The sequence below is a fragment of the Tamandua tetradactyla genome, chromosome 22 (genome assembly GCF_023851605.1).
Source record: "Tamandua tetradactyla isolate mTamTet1 chromosome 22, mTamTet1.pri, whole genome shotgun sequence".
NCBI lineage: Eukaryota > Metazoa > Chordata > Mammalia > Pilosa > Myrmecophagidae > Tamandua > Tamandua tetradactyla.
Window position 1 is genome coordinate 21,789,520 of NC_135348.1, and position 17,525 is coordinate 21,807,044.

At 40.0% G+C, this 17,525-nt stretch overlaps 1 protein-coding gene across 2 annotated transcripts in view; it reads left to right on the top strand.

Annotated features, from left to right (window-relative positions):
• Positions 1–17,294, top strand: part of SLC10A7 (solute carrier family 10 member 7) — a 273,235-nt gene extending 255,941 nt beyond the window's left edge. For both annotated transcript variants that reach the window (XM_077139878.1, XM_077139879.1), the window contains 2 exons: positions 12,865–13,010; positions 15,128–17,294. In XM_077139878.1, coding sequence (XP_076995993.1) covers positions 12,865–13,010; positions 15,128–15,157 — 176 coding nt within the window. In that variant the 3' untranslated portion in view covers positions 15,158–17,294. The remainder of the gene's footprint in view (positions 1–12,864; positions 13,011–15,127) is intronic.
• The last annotated feature ends 231 nt before the right edge of the window (positions 17,295–17,525 follow it).

A 17,525-nucleotide genomic window follows, 5' to 3' on the forward strand; every position in this document is an offset into this window, starting at 1 on the left:
GTCTTCTTTTTGGATAAAGAAATAGGTTTTGAATTCTGGTTTTGAAATGTGAAGCAAAGATAAACCTCTCAAGACAGTTTCACATAAATGTCTGCTTAGCAGAGCCAGATAGTTCCAGAAACACAGAGAAAAGAAAACCAAGTTTTAAAATCTTTTAACTATATAGAGGGGAGAGACAGGAAAGCAGGACTAAGGCTAGAGGGGAAATCATTCCCTTGGCAGACAGCGGAGAGCTGAGTCCAGTGATACTATTAGACATTTTGGGCCATTATCTCCTGTGTGGATTTCAGCATCCCTTTCCCTCTCCTGTGCTTCTTACAGAGATCACCATAACATATTTCAGGCTTCAGAGATATGAAATTATAGTTCCATTTGTATGTATCTATTAAGCTGGTACAAAGTCATTCTGTTTTTATGCCACAGTTCTGGCAAGTTGGATTTGTCAGACATCCCAGAGCAGCTACAGTTGGCTGTGTATTCAGCAAAATGAAAATTCCCTAAATCCTTTCGGATCTCCATGCACCCAACACTTGTACTGAGAAAACCGCTGGGTAGCTCATATGCATTCATATTATTTATTTGCACCTCATTGGGGGTACTATGGAGGGCCCCGTAGGAAATAGCAAAAAATGGGATTTTGCAATTCCTTGGAAGGTTTGGAAAGAATTAATTATAATTCTAAAGTAAAACCAAGCAAAGAAAAAAATGAAGTAGTTAATTCCAGGAATAAAAATTTGTACTAGAAAGGAAATGTCTTCATAGTATAAATTCATAGCTTGGTCCTCTTTACATAGTCATTATAAATATTTATTCGTGTATAAATCAATGTATAAGAGGAGCAAAATGGTTTTTTCTAGCTTCTGGTTCTCATAAAGCAACAACAGATGCTCAGATGCTGTGGTGGGGTCATACCAAAGATAATAGTAGACTTCATCCATTAAAGCTGGATTGACATATAAAGACCCAGGGAAGCCCATAAAATGTAAATGATTAGCAAAGGTAAGGCAGTGCTACCTGCATATTAAAATGCCTCAGAGAATTTGAGTTTAAAACTAGTCATTTAGATGAGGGTCAGTGGGAGCATGTTACAGAATCTGAGAAATCCTATCCCCCTTCCTGGAGGAAGCTGTGGATAGTTGACTGACCAGCTTTTGGTAGGTTCCAGAATAGATCCTACCAAACGAGTATGGAGCAAGTTCTAGAATAGCTGGGATTACGACCAGAATGGAAATCAGAGGGTTGGGCAGACTAAGCCTGGCCTGATTAAAAAAAAAAAAAAAAACTTCCTCAGGGTAGCTCTAGACTGATCTAGCAGGCCTCTGGCCAACAGCAAGCCAAACCATACCCATTAACCTGGAGGTATCTGGCCTTTCTTTTCACACCCTCTAAAAGAGAGACAAAAATTAGAATGGCCAAAATGCTCACTAAATCCGCTTGGCCTAACAACTTTTTCTGCATTTTCTCATTGCCCTGTACCGTGATTTTGTTACAGGGTAAAATTTTGGTCCTTGCCTAAGTTTTGCATGTATGCTGTATCTTCTCTCCTATGAAATTAGTAAGAATGTAAGCTCCACGGGTAGAAGCCTTTGTCCATTTATTCACAGCTCCTTTAATGGTACCTGGCACAAAATGGATGAAAATTTACTACATACCAGGCACTGTGTATTACTTCACTTATCCTTTATTAAAAAAAAAAAATTTGAAGTAAACATTTTTACAGATATGAAAACTGAGGATAACTAGCATGCCTAATCAAGGTTGCACAGCTGGTGAGTAGTCAGCATGGGATTCAAATGCGAGACTGTCTAACTCCTACACCAGGGTTCACATTTCTACACACTACTGCCTCACCTGGGTTACCAGAGATAATAAATTATAAACCACCGCTTGAGACAACAGCTATGATTACTGAAAATTAGCTTTGCTTTTAGGATATTCCTAACTGAACCCCTTTTCTAATCAAATTCCAAAATTGTTCTGCTTTATGGCATCAGTTCATGCTCTAGAAACTGTATATACTTGCCCCTTTGTTTAGTAATTGAGATAAATCAAGACCAGTGAGTTTGACTTTCTGTGACTGTTTGTCTGAAGATAAAAGACTGTATGTGGGTGTGAATGTGGGTGTGCAAGTGAATGTGTGTGTTTTGGAGAAGGGGAGGCAGGGATTGGCATTCAGTGATGCTAGAAAGAGTGGCTGGATTCCTCAAAAAGCAACTGCATTCCTGGCCTATGATTGGGGGAACCATCTATTCCGATGAATTTTAAAAGCAAACATGGACTTCTCTCAGGGATTCACTATGGAGGAAGAGATAGAATTCAAAGGACAATGCATTGGGCATTTGGATAGTAAACTTATGGATGTTTCTGTCTAAGAACAAACTAAACAAATGTGGGAAATTGCCATGACAACTGAGGAGCAAAGCAACTGAATTCCAGATTTGCCAGCAGCACTCTCCCGAGCTTAGTCAAAGGTCTGAGGAAGCATTTAAATGGAAAACAAGTCATGTGAATTCAGGCGAATGAATCTTTGAAAGACAGGAAATGATCCAGGTGATTAGAGTATACTATCTCTTGGTTAAGCTGGAAAGTTATGTGTAATATTAGACGTCAAAAGACACAAAGGGTATTTTTCAATATATTTCCTTTATTACTCCACATTTCAATACACATTTCAAATTTTGCATTCCACAGTCAGACCAGTTTCTTTCCCTCCTGCTGTATCAAATATATGTTTGTCCAAGGAAATATAATCTTTTCCCAAAGGGATGTGTGAATGCATTCTCTTCAAAGTCTAGTATTCTAAATCTTGTCTTTTTCAACATAGGAAACATTACTTTACCACCTATTCTCAAATAATCAATCATTGGTGTATTGAATGCCAGCCCTATCCTTAAATATTGCAGGAGACTAAAAGAAAAACATGATACTTTGTCTGTATTCAGGAGGAAACAAAAGAAAAGAATGAACAAATAACATAATGGCAGCTAGGAAAGATGCCTTTGTTTTTCAGTAGAGGAAAAAATCAATAAGGAGACCACCTTCACGGTAGAGGAAAATATAAAGCTGAGCCTGGAAGAACCCGTAAGATTCAGGCATATGGAGAGAAAAAAGGACAAAATCCAGGCAATGGTTCAACTTTTACAAAGAGAAGAAAGTGCTAGGCCCAAGCCAGTGACACCAACTGACAATTGAAAGTTTGGATTAATGGAGTCAATACAGGTTAGTGATTAAAATTAAATAGACTGGGACCCATTCCTGCCTATGCCACCTACAGATGTATGATAGGCAAGTTACTTAACTTCTCTAAACCTCAGCTTCCTCATCTTTAAATGGGAAAATCACCACCTATTTCCTAAGCTGTTGTAAGGATTGAATGAGCTAATGTATGCAGAGAACTAAGCACATAAAAAATGGTAGTAGTGTTTTTTACTGAAGTTGAGGAGGTAAAGGATTTAATGGATTGGCACTAGAAAGTCATCGTAGTTCTTGGCTTTAATTAATATGTTTTAGGAAGATTAACCTGGCGGTGGTTTATGGGATTGATGAGGGGAAGAGATTGAAGAAGAGGAAGGTGTGTCAGGAGATTAGAAGAGTCATCACCTTGGCATGATTTTATGAAGAACTGAATTAGGAATGTGGCAATAAAAACTAAGCATAAGGGAAAATAAAGGTAGCTGGAGAAAAGAAACTACCGAATTTGGTGACTTGAGCTAGAGGTAGAAAGACAGATTAGTCAAAGATGATCCCCAAGCTTTGAGTTAAAGAAACAAAGAAAGGGTTTGTATGGCTCTGTGCCAGCTCTCATCCCCCTGAGGGCAGAAATCTCGTGTGGTCAGGGCATGAGCTGCTGGAATGCAGGCCCCGGAAGGCAGGGGCCTTGTCTCTGTGACCCTCATATCCCAAGCACCTAGAACAGTAACTCACACATAGCAGAGGTCCAAAAAGTATTTTTGAATGAGTGAATGAATGGTGGTAACACTGGGCACCTACAAATAAGTAAACTCTGCACAATGATGTCAACTAGAGAAAGTGTTTATATTATAAACAACAGAGCAGCCTTCAGTGGGAGTTAGATAAAATCCACATTGAATCTGTAAGGAAAAATGTCTGTTAATGTAAAATTAAAAGCTGTCCATCCCATGGAAATAGCAACTATTGAAATTTGAACACTGATACAAACGGAATTTTCTAATTCAGAGAGCATAAAATAAACCTATTTAAAACAGGAAAAAAGAAGGAAAAAAAAAACTTGTTCTTATTTGTATTATTTTATCCTTTCTATCCTGGGTATAGGATAAAAGAAAATTCTTACTTGCTTTTTAGAAGAAGAAAGCCTTGACTTGAAGTTCCTGCTTGGCAGATGTCAGTTGAAAGCTCTGCTTATGGAATGTGCTGCAGTGTCAAACTCTGTTGGATAATTTCAGACAAATGTGTCGTGTGTGACATGGAAATATGGCATGCTGTACATTAGTGATTTCCCAAGTGTTTGGATCAGGTATTAATGTGCTGAGAAAGTGCTCTTTATCTATCCATACAGTGCACTTGTAGAGCAATGAGGAAATGCTCTTGGTGGAAATTACTTTAGTCAGAAAAAGAATCCATTTACAATATGCGCCTTCTAACATCTTTCAGACAATGCATTGTATTAAAGTGGCATTTTTTGATTAATGTTTTATAAACATTTTTCAGCATGACAGCTTAAAGTCCCTGTAAAATTGTAAATGCGTGCATCGTGTTCACTTCCATAAAGTCAAATGCCATCTCATAAAGCCTAGTTGGATCCTGTCAACCGTGGTGACACAGAATCAGTACCTGGGAGCATTAAAATTAATTTGCTTAATTTATGTTACTGCAGTGATAGCAAGATGAAAAAAGTCCTATATGTAAATTTTACTTTGAAAAGGAAACTTTCTAGGAAGTTTGTTTAGTTTGTAAAATTATTACTGATTTTTCCCCAGTTAATAAATGTGGTGAAAACATAGTGATACTCTGCACAGAAACTTTAAGATGGAATCTGGAAAAATACAAATCCGTTCATGCAACACCTCCTTTTGAGCACTGACTGTATGCTCAGAGATGAAGAAGAAACAGTCCCTGATCCTTGGAAGCTTACAGCTTAAGGAAGAAAACACCCAAGAAGCAGCGATGAAATGAAGTGGTGGTGGATGCTAGGCAGGAATGTGCCCAGAGCCTAGCGTAGAGAGGATCTACAGGTCAGCCTTGGGCCTTCAGGGATGACTTGCCAGAGGGGATGGTGTCCGAACTGATAGCTAAAGGGTATGGAGGAGTTGGGTAAAGCAAGAAGTAGGAGATGAGTGTTCTAGGCCAAAGTTGCTCATGGGCAAAGTCCCTGAAGAGCATAGTTCATGGGCAGGGGTTGTGGGAGGAGAGAGCCACCACGTGCTCCTCATGGCTGGGGCCCTCAAGTAAAAGAGAAGAGGAATGGGGAGACACGGAGGGAGGAAGAGAAAGAGTCAGAGCCAGGTCATGCAGGTCCCGGTACACCACACTTAGGGATCTACCCTGTGTGACAAAAACCTAAGGGACCTGGCTAAATCAGGTTTATATTTTACCATGTTCACTCTGGTGGCAGAGTGCAGATGGCTTGACAGGACAGAACGGATGGCAGAGAGCCCAGTTTGGAGACATAAGAAGTGCAGTGGCAAGCCAGTGGTGCCCTGAAGGAAGGTTATGGTGAGGGAGAAATAAGTGGGAGGAGATGGGCCCAGTAAGTTACTTAAATGCAAGACAGTATCACACCTTACTTCCTGGAATGTCTAGCCCATTCACTCAGTAGTTAATCAATTATCTGAGTGCTAATTGAACGCATAAGTGATCAAGTGCATTATTAAATGTATGAATGAACATGATGAAAAAGCTGTGCATCACACATGGAATAAGGTACAGCTGATTTTCACTGATTTGACCTGAAGATCAAAGTTTGCCAAAATCATGACGAGGCGACAGAAATCAGAGTATAGTGAGTATGGTGGCTTTTGACAGCTTCCTGATCTCTCTCTATTGAGTTTCAGGTTGCTGTCTTGATAGTGGTGGAAGCATTGCAAAGATGCCCTGGCGCCGAGATATGACACCCGCTGCTTCTACATAATTGCCCCCATGGCATGGAACACTCTAGCATGGAAAAGTTAATACTCATTGTTTACCCCAACTTCTCTTTCTACAGTGATCCTCAAGAAAATAAAAATGCGCTGATTAGAAGCTCTGCTGGTATTGGTAGCAGAGGGGGCAGGGAAGAGGCTGAGAGAAAGTAGGGAGGAACAAAACAGTTTGGAATAAATAAGAGATTAAGAAGAACTGCTAATAATTGAAAAGGAAAAAAATGAAGTGGATTTTAAGACTGCAAATAAAGGTTCTTAAACAAATAATACAAGACTTGAATCTCCAGACACCCCACCCTACCCCTACATGATTAATTTATTATGAATCCAGCATGTGAGGGGCAATTGCCAAGGACACATGCATAAAAGGAATTTGGACCCTGAGCTCTGAAGCTAATTTCTAAAATAATATGCCAAGGGATTTGTTTTTCTGGCATATTGTTTTCAATCACATTTTTAATGTGGGTCACATGGCAGAAAGATGGTGATAGGAAATTTGGTTAATATTAGCAAGAAAGTATTCCAGGCTCATAATGTGATGAGGAGATGTCCCTATTTAATTTGACACATGCCTCCTGCAGATGCAAGTCATCGTGGATCCCTCCTCTTTCTCAAGTAAGGCAAATAACTATCATAAAAGACAACATAAGAAAAGAGCCTCCATAATCAGAGTCAGTCAGGGAAAACAAATCACTTTTTCAATGTAGGGAATTGTTTAAATGGTGTTGGAAAACTGCAAAGGTAAAAGGGGACAGTGCGATACTAAAGGAGTATTAATGCAGGAAGTAGCTACCACTCTAGAGCTGGGGGGAACAAAAGGAAGAGGTTGGGGTTCTCAGATCCCAGAAGCTTGGAGGAGGAATGGGCAGAGAAGGGTCTCAGACCTCTGAGGAGGGGCACTGTCCACTGGCGCCGGTAGCTCCGAGGGGGCCCAGTGAGCCAGGCTGGAGGCAGCTACTGCTGCCGCAGCAAGTGTGCACTTGCCCGAAGGAACCTCAGCAACTGGAAAGAAATACCTTCTCCTTCCTCCAATCTTCCTCTAGCGCCACCTATTGGCAGAATTTAACCGGAGCTTGCTTAAAGGGAGGAGTGAAGATTGCAAAACCCCATATTTAGAAGGCTGTGTTTGAGGATAAGAGACAAGAGCTGAAGAACCGCACAGTGCTAGTGAGAGAACTGATCCAAACTGATATTAGGGTCCAAAGAAGGTAGAGGTCACTTGTACACTAGAGGGCTCTTGAGAGTAGAGACTGGACCATGTCTTTGAATCCGGGGCTCCCTTGCTGGTGTTGAGGTAGCCTCAGCAGGTGCTTGGATTTTCCCCCATATGGATTCACAGGGACATCCTGAATGTGGGTATTCATCCTGAATGAAGCCTGGTGTGGGTAGCAGGGGAGTCTGATGAGACCTGCTGTCCCTGGAAGTCCTGAGATGAGTTCAAGGGGAAATGAGTTCCAAAAAGACTGCAGGATTAGAAAGCTTCTTATATACCCGGACCTCATCTGTTTTGACCTGCAGCTGTAATCCCTATACCACACCTTGAACTGACCTTACCTGATACAGAGAACTGGAAATTCAATACCCTAGGTTTCAGTTAGGACTCCATCACTTGGGAAAGTTACCTGAACACTATGTGCTTCAGTTTCCTCATCAGTAACATGGTGAAAACAGTAGTTTCAGCAACCTCACAAGGTCATTGTGACACTTAGTGGAATTAAGTGGAAAGCACTTGAAAAGAACAGTAAGCACTCCGTACCTATCAGCTATGTTAACCACTGCCGTTGTCATCGTTAGTGCTGTCTTCATGGGCCTAATTTGTCACATGAAAGTGAATTTCTGATGTTGCTGACGTTAAGATTCCATGTATATTTTGCAGTCAATTTTTAAAATTGCTGTAGCAGCACCTGTGATTGTCTCTATGGCTTCCCTTCTGAACCCACCTAAAAAGGTGTTCTAGCTTGTTAGCTGCCAGAATGCAATATACCTGAAACAGAATAGGCTTTTTAAAAGGGGAATTTAATAAGTTGCTAGTTTACAGTTCTAAGGCCAAGAAAATGTCCCAATTAAAACAAGTCTATAAAAATGTCCAATTAAAGGCATCCATCCAGGGAAAGATACCTTTGTTCAAGAAGGTCGATGAAGCTCACGGTTTCTCTCTCAAGTGAAAGGGCACATGGCGAACACAGAGTTTCATCTGGAAAGGCACATGGTGAACACAGTCAGGGTTCCTCTCTCAGCTGGAAGGGCACATGGCGAACACAGCGTCATCTGCTAGCTTCTTCTCCTGGCTTCCTGTTTCATGAAGCTCCCCAGGAGGCATTTTCCTTCTTCAGCTCCAAAGGTTGCTGTCTGGTGGACTCTGCTTCTCCTGGCTATGTCGTTCTGCTCTGCTCTCTCTGAATCTCTTTTATTCTCCAAAATGTTTTCTCTTTTATAGGACTCTAAAAACTTATCAAGACCCACCCAAATGGGTGGAGACATGTTGTCACCTAATCCAGTTTAACAACCACTCTTGATTAAATCACATCTTCAGGGAGATGATCTGGTTATAGTTTCAAACACACAGTATTGAATAGGAATTATTGTGCCTTTATGAAATGGGATTTTGATTAAAACATGGCTTTTCTAGGGTCTACACATCCTTTCAAACCAGCACATTCCACCCTCTGGACCCTAAAAAAAGACATGCTTTCCCCATATACAAAATACATTAATTTTATAACAATATCAGAAATCCTTAAACCATTTCAGTAGAATACAAAGTTAGAAACAGTACAACCCCCTATCAAAGTTAGTTATAGGCATGGTCTGTTTTAAGACAAAGTTCTCCTCTGGCTTTTGACCTATAAGAACTCAAAACAGATTATTTGCTGCCAACATACAAAGGAGGAACAGTTGTGGGATACATGTACGCATTTCCATAGGGAGGAAAGAACACGGGGCACCGGACCCATACAGTTTCGAAAACCCGCAGGGCAAAGTCCATTCAATTTCAAAGTCTGAGTATCATTTACCCTCAGGGTTTCTGAAAGCGGCAGTCCCACCCTTTCCAAGGGTGTACGCAAAGGCCTGCCTCTCTCTGAATGCAACCTTGGGGGACACTGAGGAGACCACCTTTCTCTCGGCTCCACCCTTCCAAGCATTGGGGCCGCACCTGGGCTCTCTGCCATCTCCAGGGCACACGCTCAACCCCTCCATGTGGTGGCAGCCAGGCTCTCCCCAAACCCTAAGGAATGTGCTTCACCCTCTCCAAGGCCTGAGGCAGCATAACTCTTCCACTGTAACGAGGTGGAAGGCCCATCCTCTGCCTTTGGGGCAAACTCACCCTCTCCACGGGCTTGGGTGGGTCCGCTCTCCTGGCCCGAGGCTTCTTGACTTCAGACCTCAGCCTCCATGGTTTTGCCTCAAGGTATTTTTCCTCCAATGTGTCCCTTCTCTGAACCCCCCAGTCCAGACTGGCAGCACCTCTGCTTATACAGGTCCCACAGCACTCTCTTTGGCTTTCTATGCAGTAGCCTTGTATCATGCCCATCAGACATAAGGAGTTTCCACAAATCCTTCCTGGATAATGCCATGTCCGAGCCTGGCTTTCTCTGAAATAGCCAGCTGGTTCCACATTTGGTTAAATCCTCACATGGGGCACTTTTTTCTGGGGTCTCCCTTTCTGGAGGCCCAGAATTTTCCAGAACTTCAATTTCTGGTTTCTTTGTGTCCAAGAGTTCAGATCTCAGCTTATCTCTTCCCTGTCGCATTTCACTATAAGCTATAAGGAGAAACCAGACTACATTTTCCACATTTAATTTGGAAATCTCTTCTGCTAAATATCCAAGTTCATGGCATTTAAAATCTGCCCTCCAGCCAAAGCCACTAGTCAATTTTGCCAGATTAGCTGCCATTTTAAAACAAGGCTCACTTTCTTTCTAGTCTACGATAACACGTGCCTCATCTCTGTCTAAAGCCTGGTCCGAGGTATCTTTAGAGTCCACATTTCTACCAATAGTCTCTTCAAAGCATTCTAGGCCTTCTCTATCAAACTTCTCACAACTCCTCCAGATTCTTCCCCTTATCCATTTAAAAAGCCGTTCCAACATATTTGGTATTTGCAAACCACAGCAGTACCCCACTGCTGGTACCAAGATGTATTAGTTAGGGTTCTCTAGAGAAAGAGAATCAACAGGGAACACTCACAAATATAAAATTTATAAAAGTGTCTCACGTGACTGCAGGAACATGGAGTCCAAAATCCACAGGGCAGGCTATGAAGCTGACAATTCCAATGGAGGGTCTGGATAAACTCCACAGAAGAGGATCGCCAGCCAAAGCAGAAAGAGAGTCTGTCTCTTCTGAATCCTCCTTAAAAGGCTTCCGGTGATTAGACTGAGCATCACTCATTGCAGAAGACACTCCCCTTGGCTAATTACAAATAAAATCATCTGTGGATGCAGCTGATGTGATCATGATTTAATTCTGTGAAATGTCCTCATCGCAACAGACAGGCCAGCACTTGCCCAACCAGACAAACAGGTGCTACCACTTGGCCAAGCTGACACCTAAACCTGAACATGACAGAAGGTAATAATCCATGAAAGCTGGCTGAAGAATGACACATAGCCCAGATTCTTATTGAAAAAAAAAACTAAGAACTAAGGCTATTTAGACCAGCAGGTGTGGTACTTGGATTTAGAGTCAGAAACCCCTGCTCTGACTCTGTGTGTGTGTGTTTGTGTGTGAGTCTGGGAACCCCTGGGGGTCGTCAAGGTCAAAATAATAATGCTTTGATGTTATTTGCCATTTTACAGTGTTGATGTTTGCAATGATGATATAAAAAGCAATATGGAGGGCGGGCCGCGGTGGCTCAGCGGGCAAAGTGCTTGCCTGCTATGCCGGAGGACCTCGGTTCGATTCCCGGCCCCAGCCCATGTAACGAAAACGGAGAAACAAAATACAATAAAACAAGAAAATGTTTAAAAGATGTTTCCCTTTCTTCCTCTCTTCCTTCCTTCTCTCTGTCTTTCCTTTAAAAAAAAAAAAAAAAAAAAAAAAAAAAAAAAAAAAGCAATATGGAGCGGGTAACAGTGGCTCAGTGGCAGAGTTCTCACCTGCCATGCTGGAGACCCATCTTCATTTCCTGGTGCCTGCCCATGCAAAAAAAATAAGCAATAATGGATAAAATTGCAAGTGCCTTTGTACAAACCAAGGCAGTGGGCACTATACTCTACTAGTACTCACTGTATTCTTCATCGCCTCATACTCAAAAGTAAAAAAAAAAAAAAAATCTATTTCACTTAATATCCCCATGCTCTTACAATTTTTAAGGACAAAATATCTATATTTCTGTCACCTGCTTCCTTTAGCTTCACTTTTTCTCTATCCCCGGTCAATACTTTGGGTCATGAAATGAGTTATCTGTCATGGAAACAGAAGGAGTTGAGTTCACGTCTTAATGTTTTCCGACTGTAATAACTTTCCAAGGCTGTAGTATAAGAAGTTTCTTTTTAACTATAAATAGATTTTTAAGCATATTTTTAAAAAGAAAACTTTTATTTTGATTTTATACCAGTGGGAAAGCAGAAGCTGTGCAGAAATCTAAATGTGCAGTTTTGATGCTCTGAGAGAGACTTTGTCTTTGGGAAGGGTTAAATGTTCTCAGTTTACGATGATGATATATGAGGCTGTGAAAAAGGAAGCAGCCATGAAATACATTTTTGCATAAAGGCTTGAAATTTATTAGAAGGTAAAAATAATTGAAAAAGCAGGGCTTCATTGTTGGGTTATAATAAAAAGTTATTTATGTGCCACTATCGTGCATGTTATTGTTTGGGAGCTTAGGTCCTTTTCAGCGGCTGTTCTCAGAGAAACAAGAAGAATGCTAAGCTGTTAAAGCTTTTCAGTTGAAAGAGCTGACATATGTACCCAGCAATTCTGATGAGTGTGACTGTATTAAAACAATGGGTGATAATAGTTAAACTGCCAGTGTCTGAATTCTGTTAGATATGAAAGTTCAATAGGTATGTACTCTAGGCAGCTGCTGACAAAACATGTATCCCCTGCCCTAGGTGTAATATAATGGTAGATTCATGAAGTAGTGTTTATTTACCTGACTCCATTAAGACCTTCAATGTGAGGTTTAAAGATTCAGCACTACTCTTACAATTCACCTGCCAGACACAAAATTGCATGAGCCTTAATTGTCAAATGCTTCGAGATCCTGGACCACACAAGAACATGCAAATCCTTTCTTAATGTTCATTTGGCTAAAGTGCATTCCTACTTAGAACAGGATATACCATACATTATCTTCCCATATCCTTTCAACTCTCAAAAGTGAGAGTTTGGGGTTTTGAAATGGTGCCAGACAGACCTTCCTAAAAACCAACAGATGTCTCATTAGTAAACCTAAAGAGATCCCTTTTTAACCTCTGCCTTGCCAGGATTTTGCAACCTTCTTTAAGCAGCCCTTATTCCACGCTATCTTTTCTCCTCTCCTGGTCAGACACACTGCTAATTTGCAAAGAGAGTTTTCAGCTTCAATCTATTCTAGTTACAGCTTAAACCATTATATGGTGAAGGGAAAATGCAAAGAGTTGGTGACTCGTTTGACACCTTCCCTGTTCAGTTCTCTGAGCGCAAATAGGGGGAAGCATGCTAATGACCTTTTCCAAAGTTCAAGTTGTAATGGAGTGTGTCTTTAACTTGGCAACAGACTGAATTTGCATCTGTGTTTTCTGTCTTCTTTGTTCACCAGGAATTCCAATGCTGAAGATAGTGTTTGCAGGCCACGAGTACCTGTCTTTAATATCTGTGCCCTTGCTTATCTACCACCCTGCTCAGATCCTTCTGGGGAGTGTGCTGGTGCCAACAATAAAGTCTTGGATGATGTCAAGGCAAAAGGTGAGACTCTAGAAAGATCTTATTTGGGTCCAAACTGGAGTATAATGTTGTTCTTGAACCTTACGTGTCCAGATACTTTACCTTGTTCTTATTTACATATATACTTAGCTAAATACCATAATATGAACAAAGTGATCCATTTCAGTTTGAACAGGATGGGTTGAAGGTAAAGAGGTTTAAACTGTTATGAAAGTATAGTTATACTAAAAGTGTGACTTTAAAAAGCTCTTCTTAATTCCCTCCTACTGAAGGGCATTTTGCAGAGTTAAAGATCAGTAAACATACTTGAAATATATACCCTTCCACTCTGGGGCACACCATCTTTGCCCCACACAATGTTTCACATCCCCTTCTAAATCTGGCACAACCTGGCTTCACCTAGAGTTCCCACTTTATTTCTAATTTTCTAAACACATAGTTCCTACCTTATTTTTAAATATCTAAACACATACTATCTTCTTTGTAAGGCAAAACCAAGTGTTTGGGCATTGAAAATAAAATTTACGTAGCAAAGGAGCCCACACAGTGTTAATTGCATCATGCTTGGCTCAGGACCTCCTTCCACCCTAGATATTGTGATAATTTCCTAAATTATCAGCCAAAGTAAGATAAGCTGGGTGATTCAAGAGCAGTTCAGACAATGCAGATAACATGGTGGCATCAATAAAGCTGTGTCCTTCACAGCAGATTAGACTTTAAAGGTCTTATTTTTGTCTGCACATGAGGCAATGACCGTTATCCAGGGATGTGAAGGAAGAAGAGACACCCAATGACAAAAGGCCCTACTGAGCGCTCGTGTGCTAAACCATCCCATGTCGTACCTGCCAGAGTATGGACTCTTGAGCCAGCCTGCCAGGCTCGTGTGCTGGCTTTGTACACATCCGCATTGTGTGGCCTCGGACATGTTACTTTGCTTCTCTAAACCTCGGTTTCTGCCACTAAAAGAAAAATGATAATAGGTCCATTCTCGAGTCTATAATTATTTGCCAGTGGTTGTTCATCACTGTCTACAATATTGTTCACAGCAAGCTTTGCTGTCTGCAGATTTCCAACAGATTAGGAAATTGGCTCAGAATTGAGCATCTTGCCCAAGGCATTGTGGTAATTGAGTTAGTGGTAGAGTTAGAACTTGAACCCTGATCTATTGACCTCCCCAAATCTTTCACCTACACCATGTTGACACTCCAAATAGAAATATAGCATCACTTTTTGAATGAATGCTCTAGGGCCCTAGAAGCAGACTGGAAAGTTTAGCCTGTCCAGCACATTCATTCATTTAGTGATTTAAAATAACGTTAATGATGACTGTTCCTTACTGGGTACTATTTCAGGTTTTGGTCCTCCTACAAACAGTTGGTAGAGAAGCAATTAATTTATTACCTTTTTCTTCCTTTTATCATGCATCCCTTTGGGAAGCTAGAAACAGTGCTTTCATTCCTATTTACACTTAAATTTCTCAACATACATATGCATTGTAAGTCAGAATTTATACATAGAAATGTTGACAAAGAATAAAGAGAAGTACTTTAAGTGACAGTACTCTATCGATAATATGGAGTCATAGTGAACAGCAATTCTTCACAGTGATTTTTTTTTCATTTAAATGCTTAAAATTCTGGAATTTGTTTTCTCCGGAGAAAGAGAAACCTTTCCAAAAGGGAAGACTAAATTGGGCAATGCCCTTCATTCTCTTGCACAGAAACCACTCCAAACCAGGGACCACGGCTGAATTAGAATAACCAGAAGTCCTGGAGTACTTAAGTATCCCCCTTGACCCCTAAAATAAATACAGCAAGTCAGCCCTCAGGATATCAATGCATGTCTTTTGTGCTTTGCATACAGTATTCGTGAAGATCCAAGGCCACCCTCTAGTGCCCAGCTGGACAGTAGGAGTGGCCCAACTGGAGGCTGGGGGCACAGGAGGAGGGTGGTGACAAAATCTGCTGGCCAATGAGACAGGAAGGTGAATCTGTTTGTATGAAGAGGTTTGGATTATTGGTGATTTAATGCTCTCTAGGCTTCTTCCTCCTTCTAGTAGTATAGATTATCTGGTGTTAATTGATGCCTTGACTTTGCTTGTGGATCCTGTCTGAACAACTTGTATACCTTCCTTGTAGGGAGTGAAGTTGACGAGGCCAACGGTATAACAAAGGACACGCTCTTTACACAGTGATGTATATATGTACAGGATTGTACATACGAAACAATTCTGAAAACTTGTATTTGTGAATGTTGCTTTGATGCATATTTTATTTTTGTACACAAAAGTATGATATACCTATCTAAGTGCCTTAAAATGTAATTGAAAAGAGCGCTATTTCAAAAACCTACTTTGTTGGTTACCACCAGGGGTGGTACAATATTTTGGAGTTGTTTATTTTTCCCCTAACATAATGAAGAGTCATAGTAAGTGACTAAAGGCAAACATGCTTTCTCTGCACTACCTTTTGTGCAATACAGCTCTTTAATTGTTACTGTACTGTTTGAAATGAGGTCAGACCATCAGGAAAATGCCTTCTGATGACAGTGAAAATTTCCAAAGTCTTATTCAAAGTCCATTCTTTGAGTTATTGTGTGATTCTTTTTTCCCCATAACTGTGACCACCTTCTTTCTTATCAATTCAACAGGGGTCATAGATTGAATAGATACTGAAAAGCATAAGTTATCTGCATTTTTTGACATCATTTTTTGGACATTCCTTCAAATAGTTTTCACATGCGGATTCCCCAGTTCCATTATAAGAGATTATGGTGTTATATTCTTAAATTTATTATAAGTCTTCAAAGAAAGGGCCTGACATTTGAGTTATGAGTGAAATAAGTGAAGTTTTGAGGTTAACCTACAGGATTTATTTTTTGGGAGCAGGGTGGGGGGGGCTAGGTTTTAAATTATATTTCAACATATTTTTCCTCTTTTTTCCATAGTTTCTTTCTTTCCTGTTTTCCAACTCACAACTTGCAAACTTCTAACAGTCAAATGTGAGATACAGAACTGTTACAATCAAGTTTGAGGGCAACAACAAACAAGAATAAATTATCTTCACATTCCTCAACCGAGACCAAATAATTTTTTCCTGTTACAAGGTGTGCTGAGCACTTGCCCAATTGCCTCTTTTAGCCATAAGCAGCCTGTTACAACCTTGAATTTTAAGCACATTTAAGGCATTTGAGACCATTTATTAAGGAGAATTTCCCCGGTGTATTTGACAACTGTTTGCAGTACTTATAAAAGAATTAAATCTTATTGCTTTTATGAATAAATAAAAACATAAAGGTCATGGATGCAAACAAATGTTACATACACATATTCTGTCTAGCCAGATGGAAAGAAACATGAGCACAGAAAATATAAAACCATTCATTAATCAAAATTAGTGTGATTCCCATTTGGGCATCAGCCTTCAGAAGAATATCCACCATTTAATTCTGTTATGGCGGGAAGAGCTGTAACTGGACTCAAGCAGAGAATGTACAGCAATGCATAGAAGTAAGGGAATCTTTCGTGGCGGTTGCCTTTGCACCATCCTGTCCTCCTGTCTACATATCCTTTCTGGGTTTGATAATATAATGGAATCTCCGGTCTCGGTGAGGCTGTACTGTATCCCTAGCAACTGTTTGTTGTTGTTGTGTCAACAACAAAAAATCATTCCATAGAAATTTACCAAGTTTACCAAGAGTGTAAATTTATATTATTGTTTCTGCCAGTCTTGCCTTTTTTTCTGACTATTTCCTTTGTCGTCGAACCTCATAAATTTCACAGGACCTATCCTTAGTGTGAATTTTAAGACTAGTGCCAGACTATTAAAAGTCTCTGCTAACTAGGCTGAGGTATACACTGTTGTCAAGAATTTTACTTGTTGTCTAAGCTACAGTAATTTTGTTTAATAATTTTGATGCTTGCATATGGAGCATAGAAAGGCTTCGTGCTTTCTTCTTACAAGTGTCTGTGAATTTCACAGTAAATGGAAATGTCTGTCTGCCTGTCTGAGCTATTATAAAAGCCTTTCTAGCTAGCTTTAGAATTCTGATTTTTTTTCCCCCAACTGATCTACCTCTACTATCTAACACCTATAGTAGGTGCGATTATGGGATAAAATTCAACTGAAAAAGCTATGATGCATTTTATCTTTTGCTTTAAAAAATGTGTTTTGTTTTTAAATAATCTTTACATAGTGAATTTCGGTGACATTACTGATATGTTTATGCCTGGTTTTTCTTTTTTTTACACAAATCTGTGGCATATTTTTCCATAAAAAAACAAAAATAAAATTTATTTTTAATTCATGTTTATTGGGACTGAATTATTCATATCTAAAATATTTTATTATACTTATACACTGTCAAGCTGTTTTATGCATTTTTTTGTCTAAGTGTATTTATGAAAGAAATACATTAGACTATGTTAATGTGACTATTTTCGCATCTGGATTTGGAATTATTTGTTATGATAATGTTGATCTTTTCATATGTTCTTTCTAAGTTTTAAAATTTTGTGTACTTAAAAAAAATTTCCCT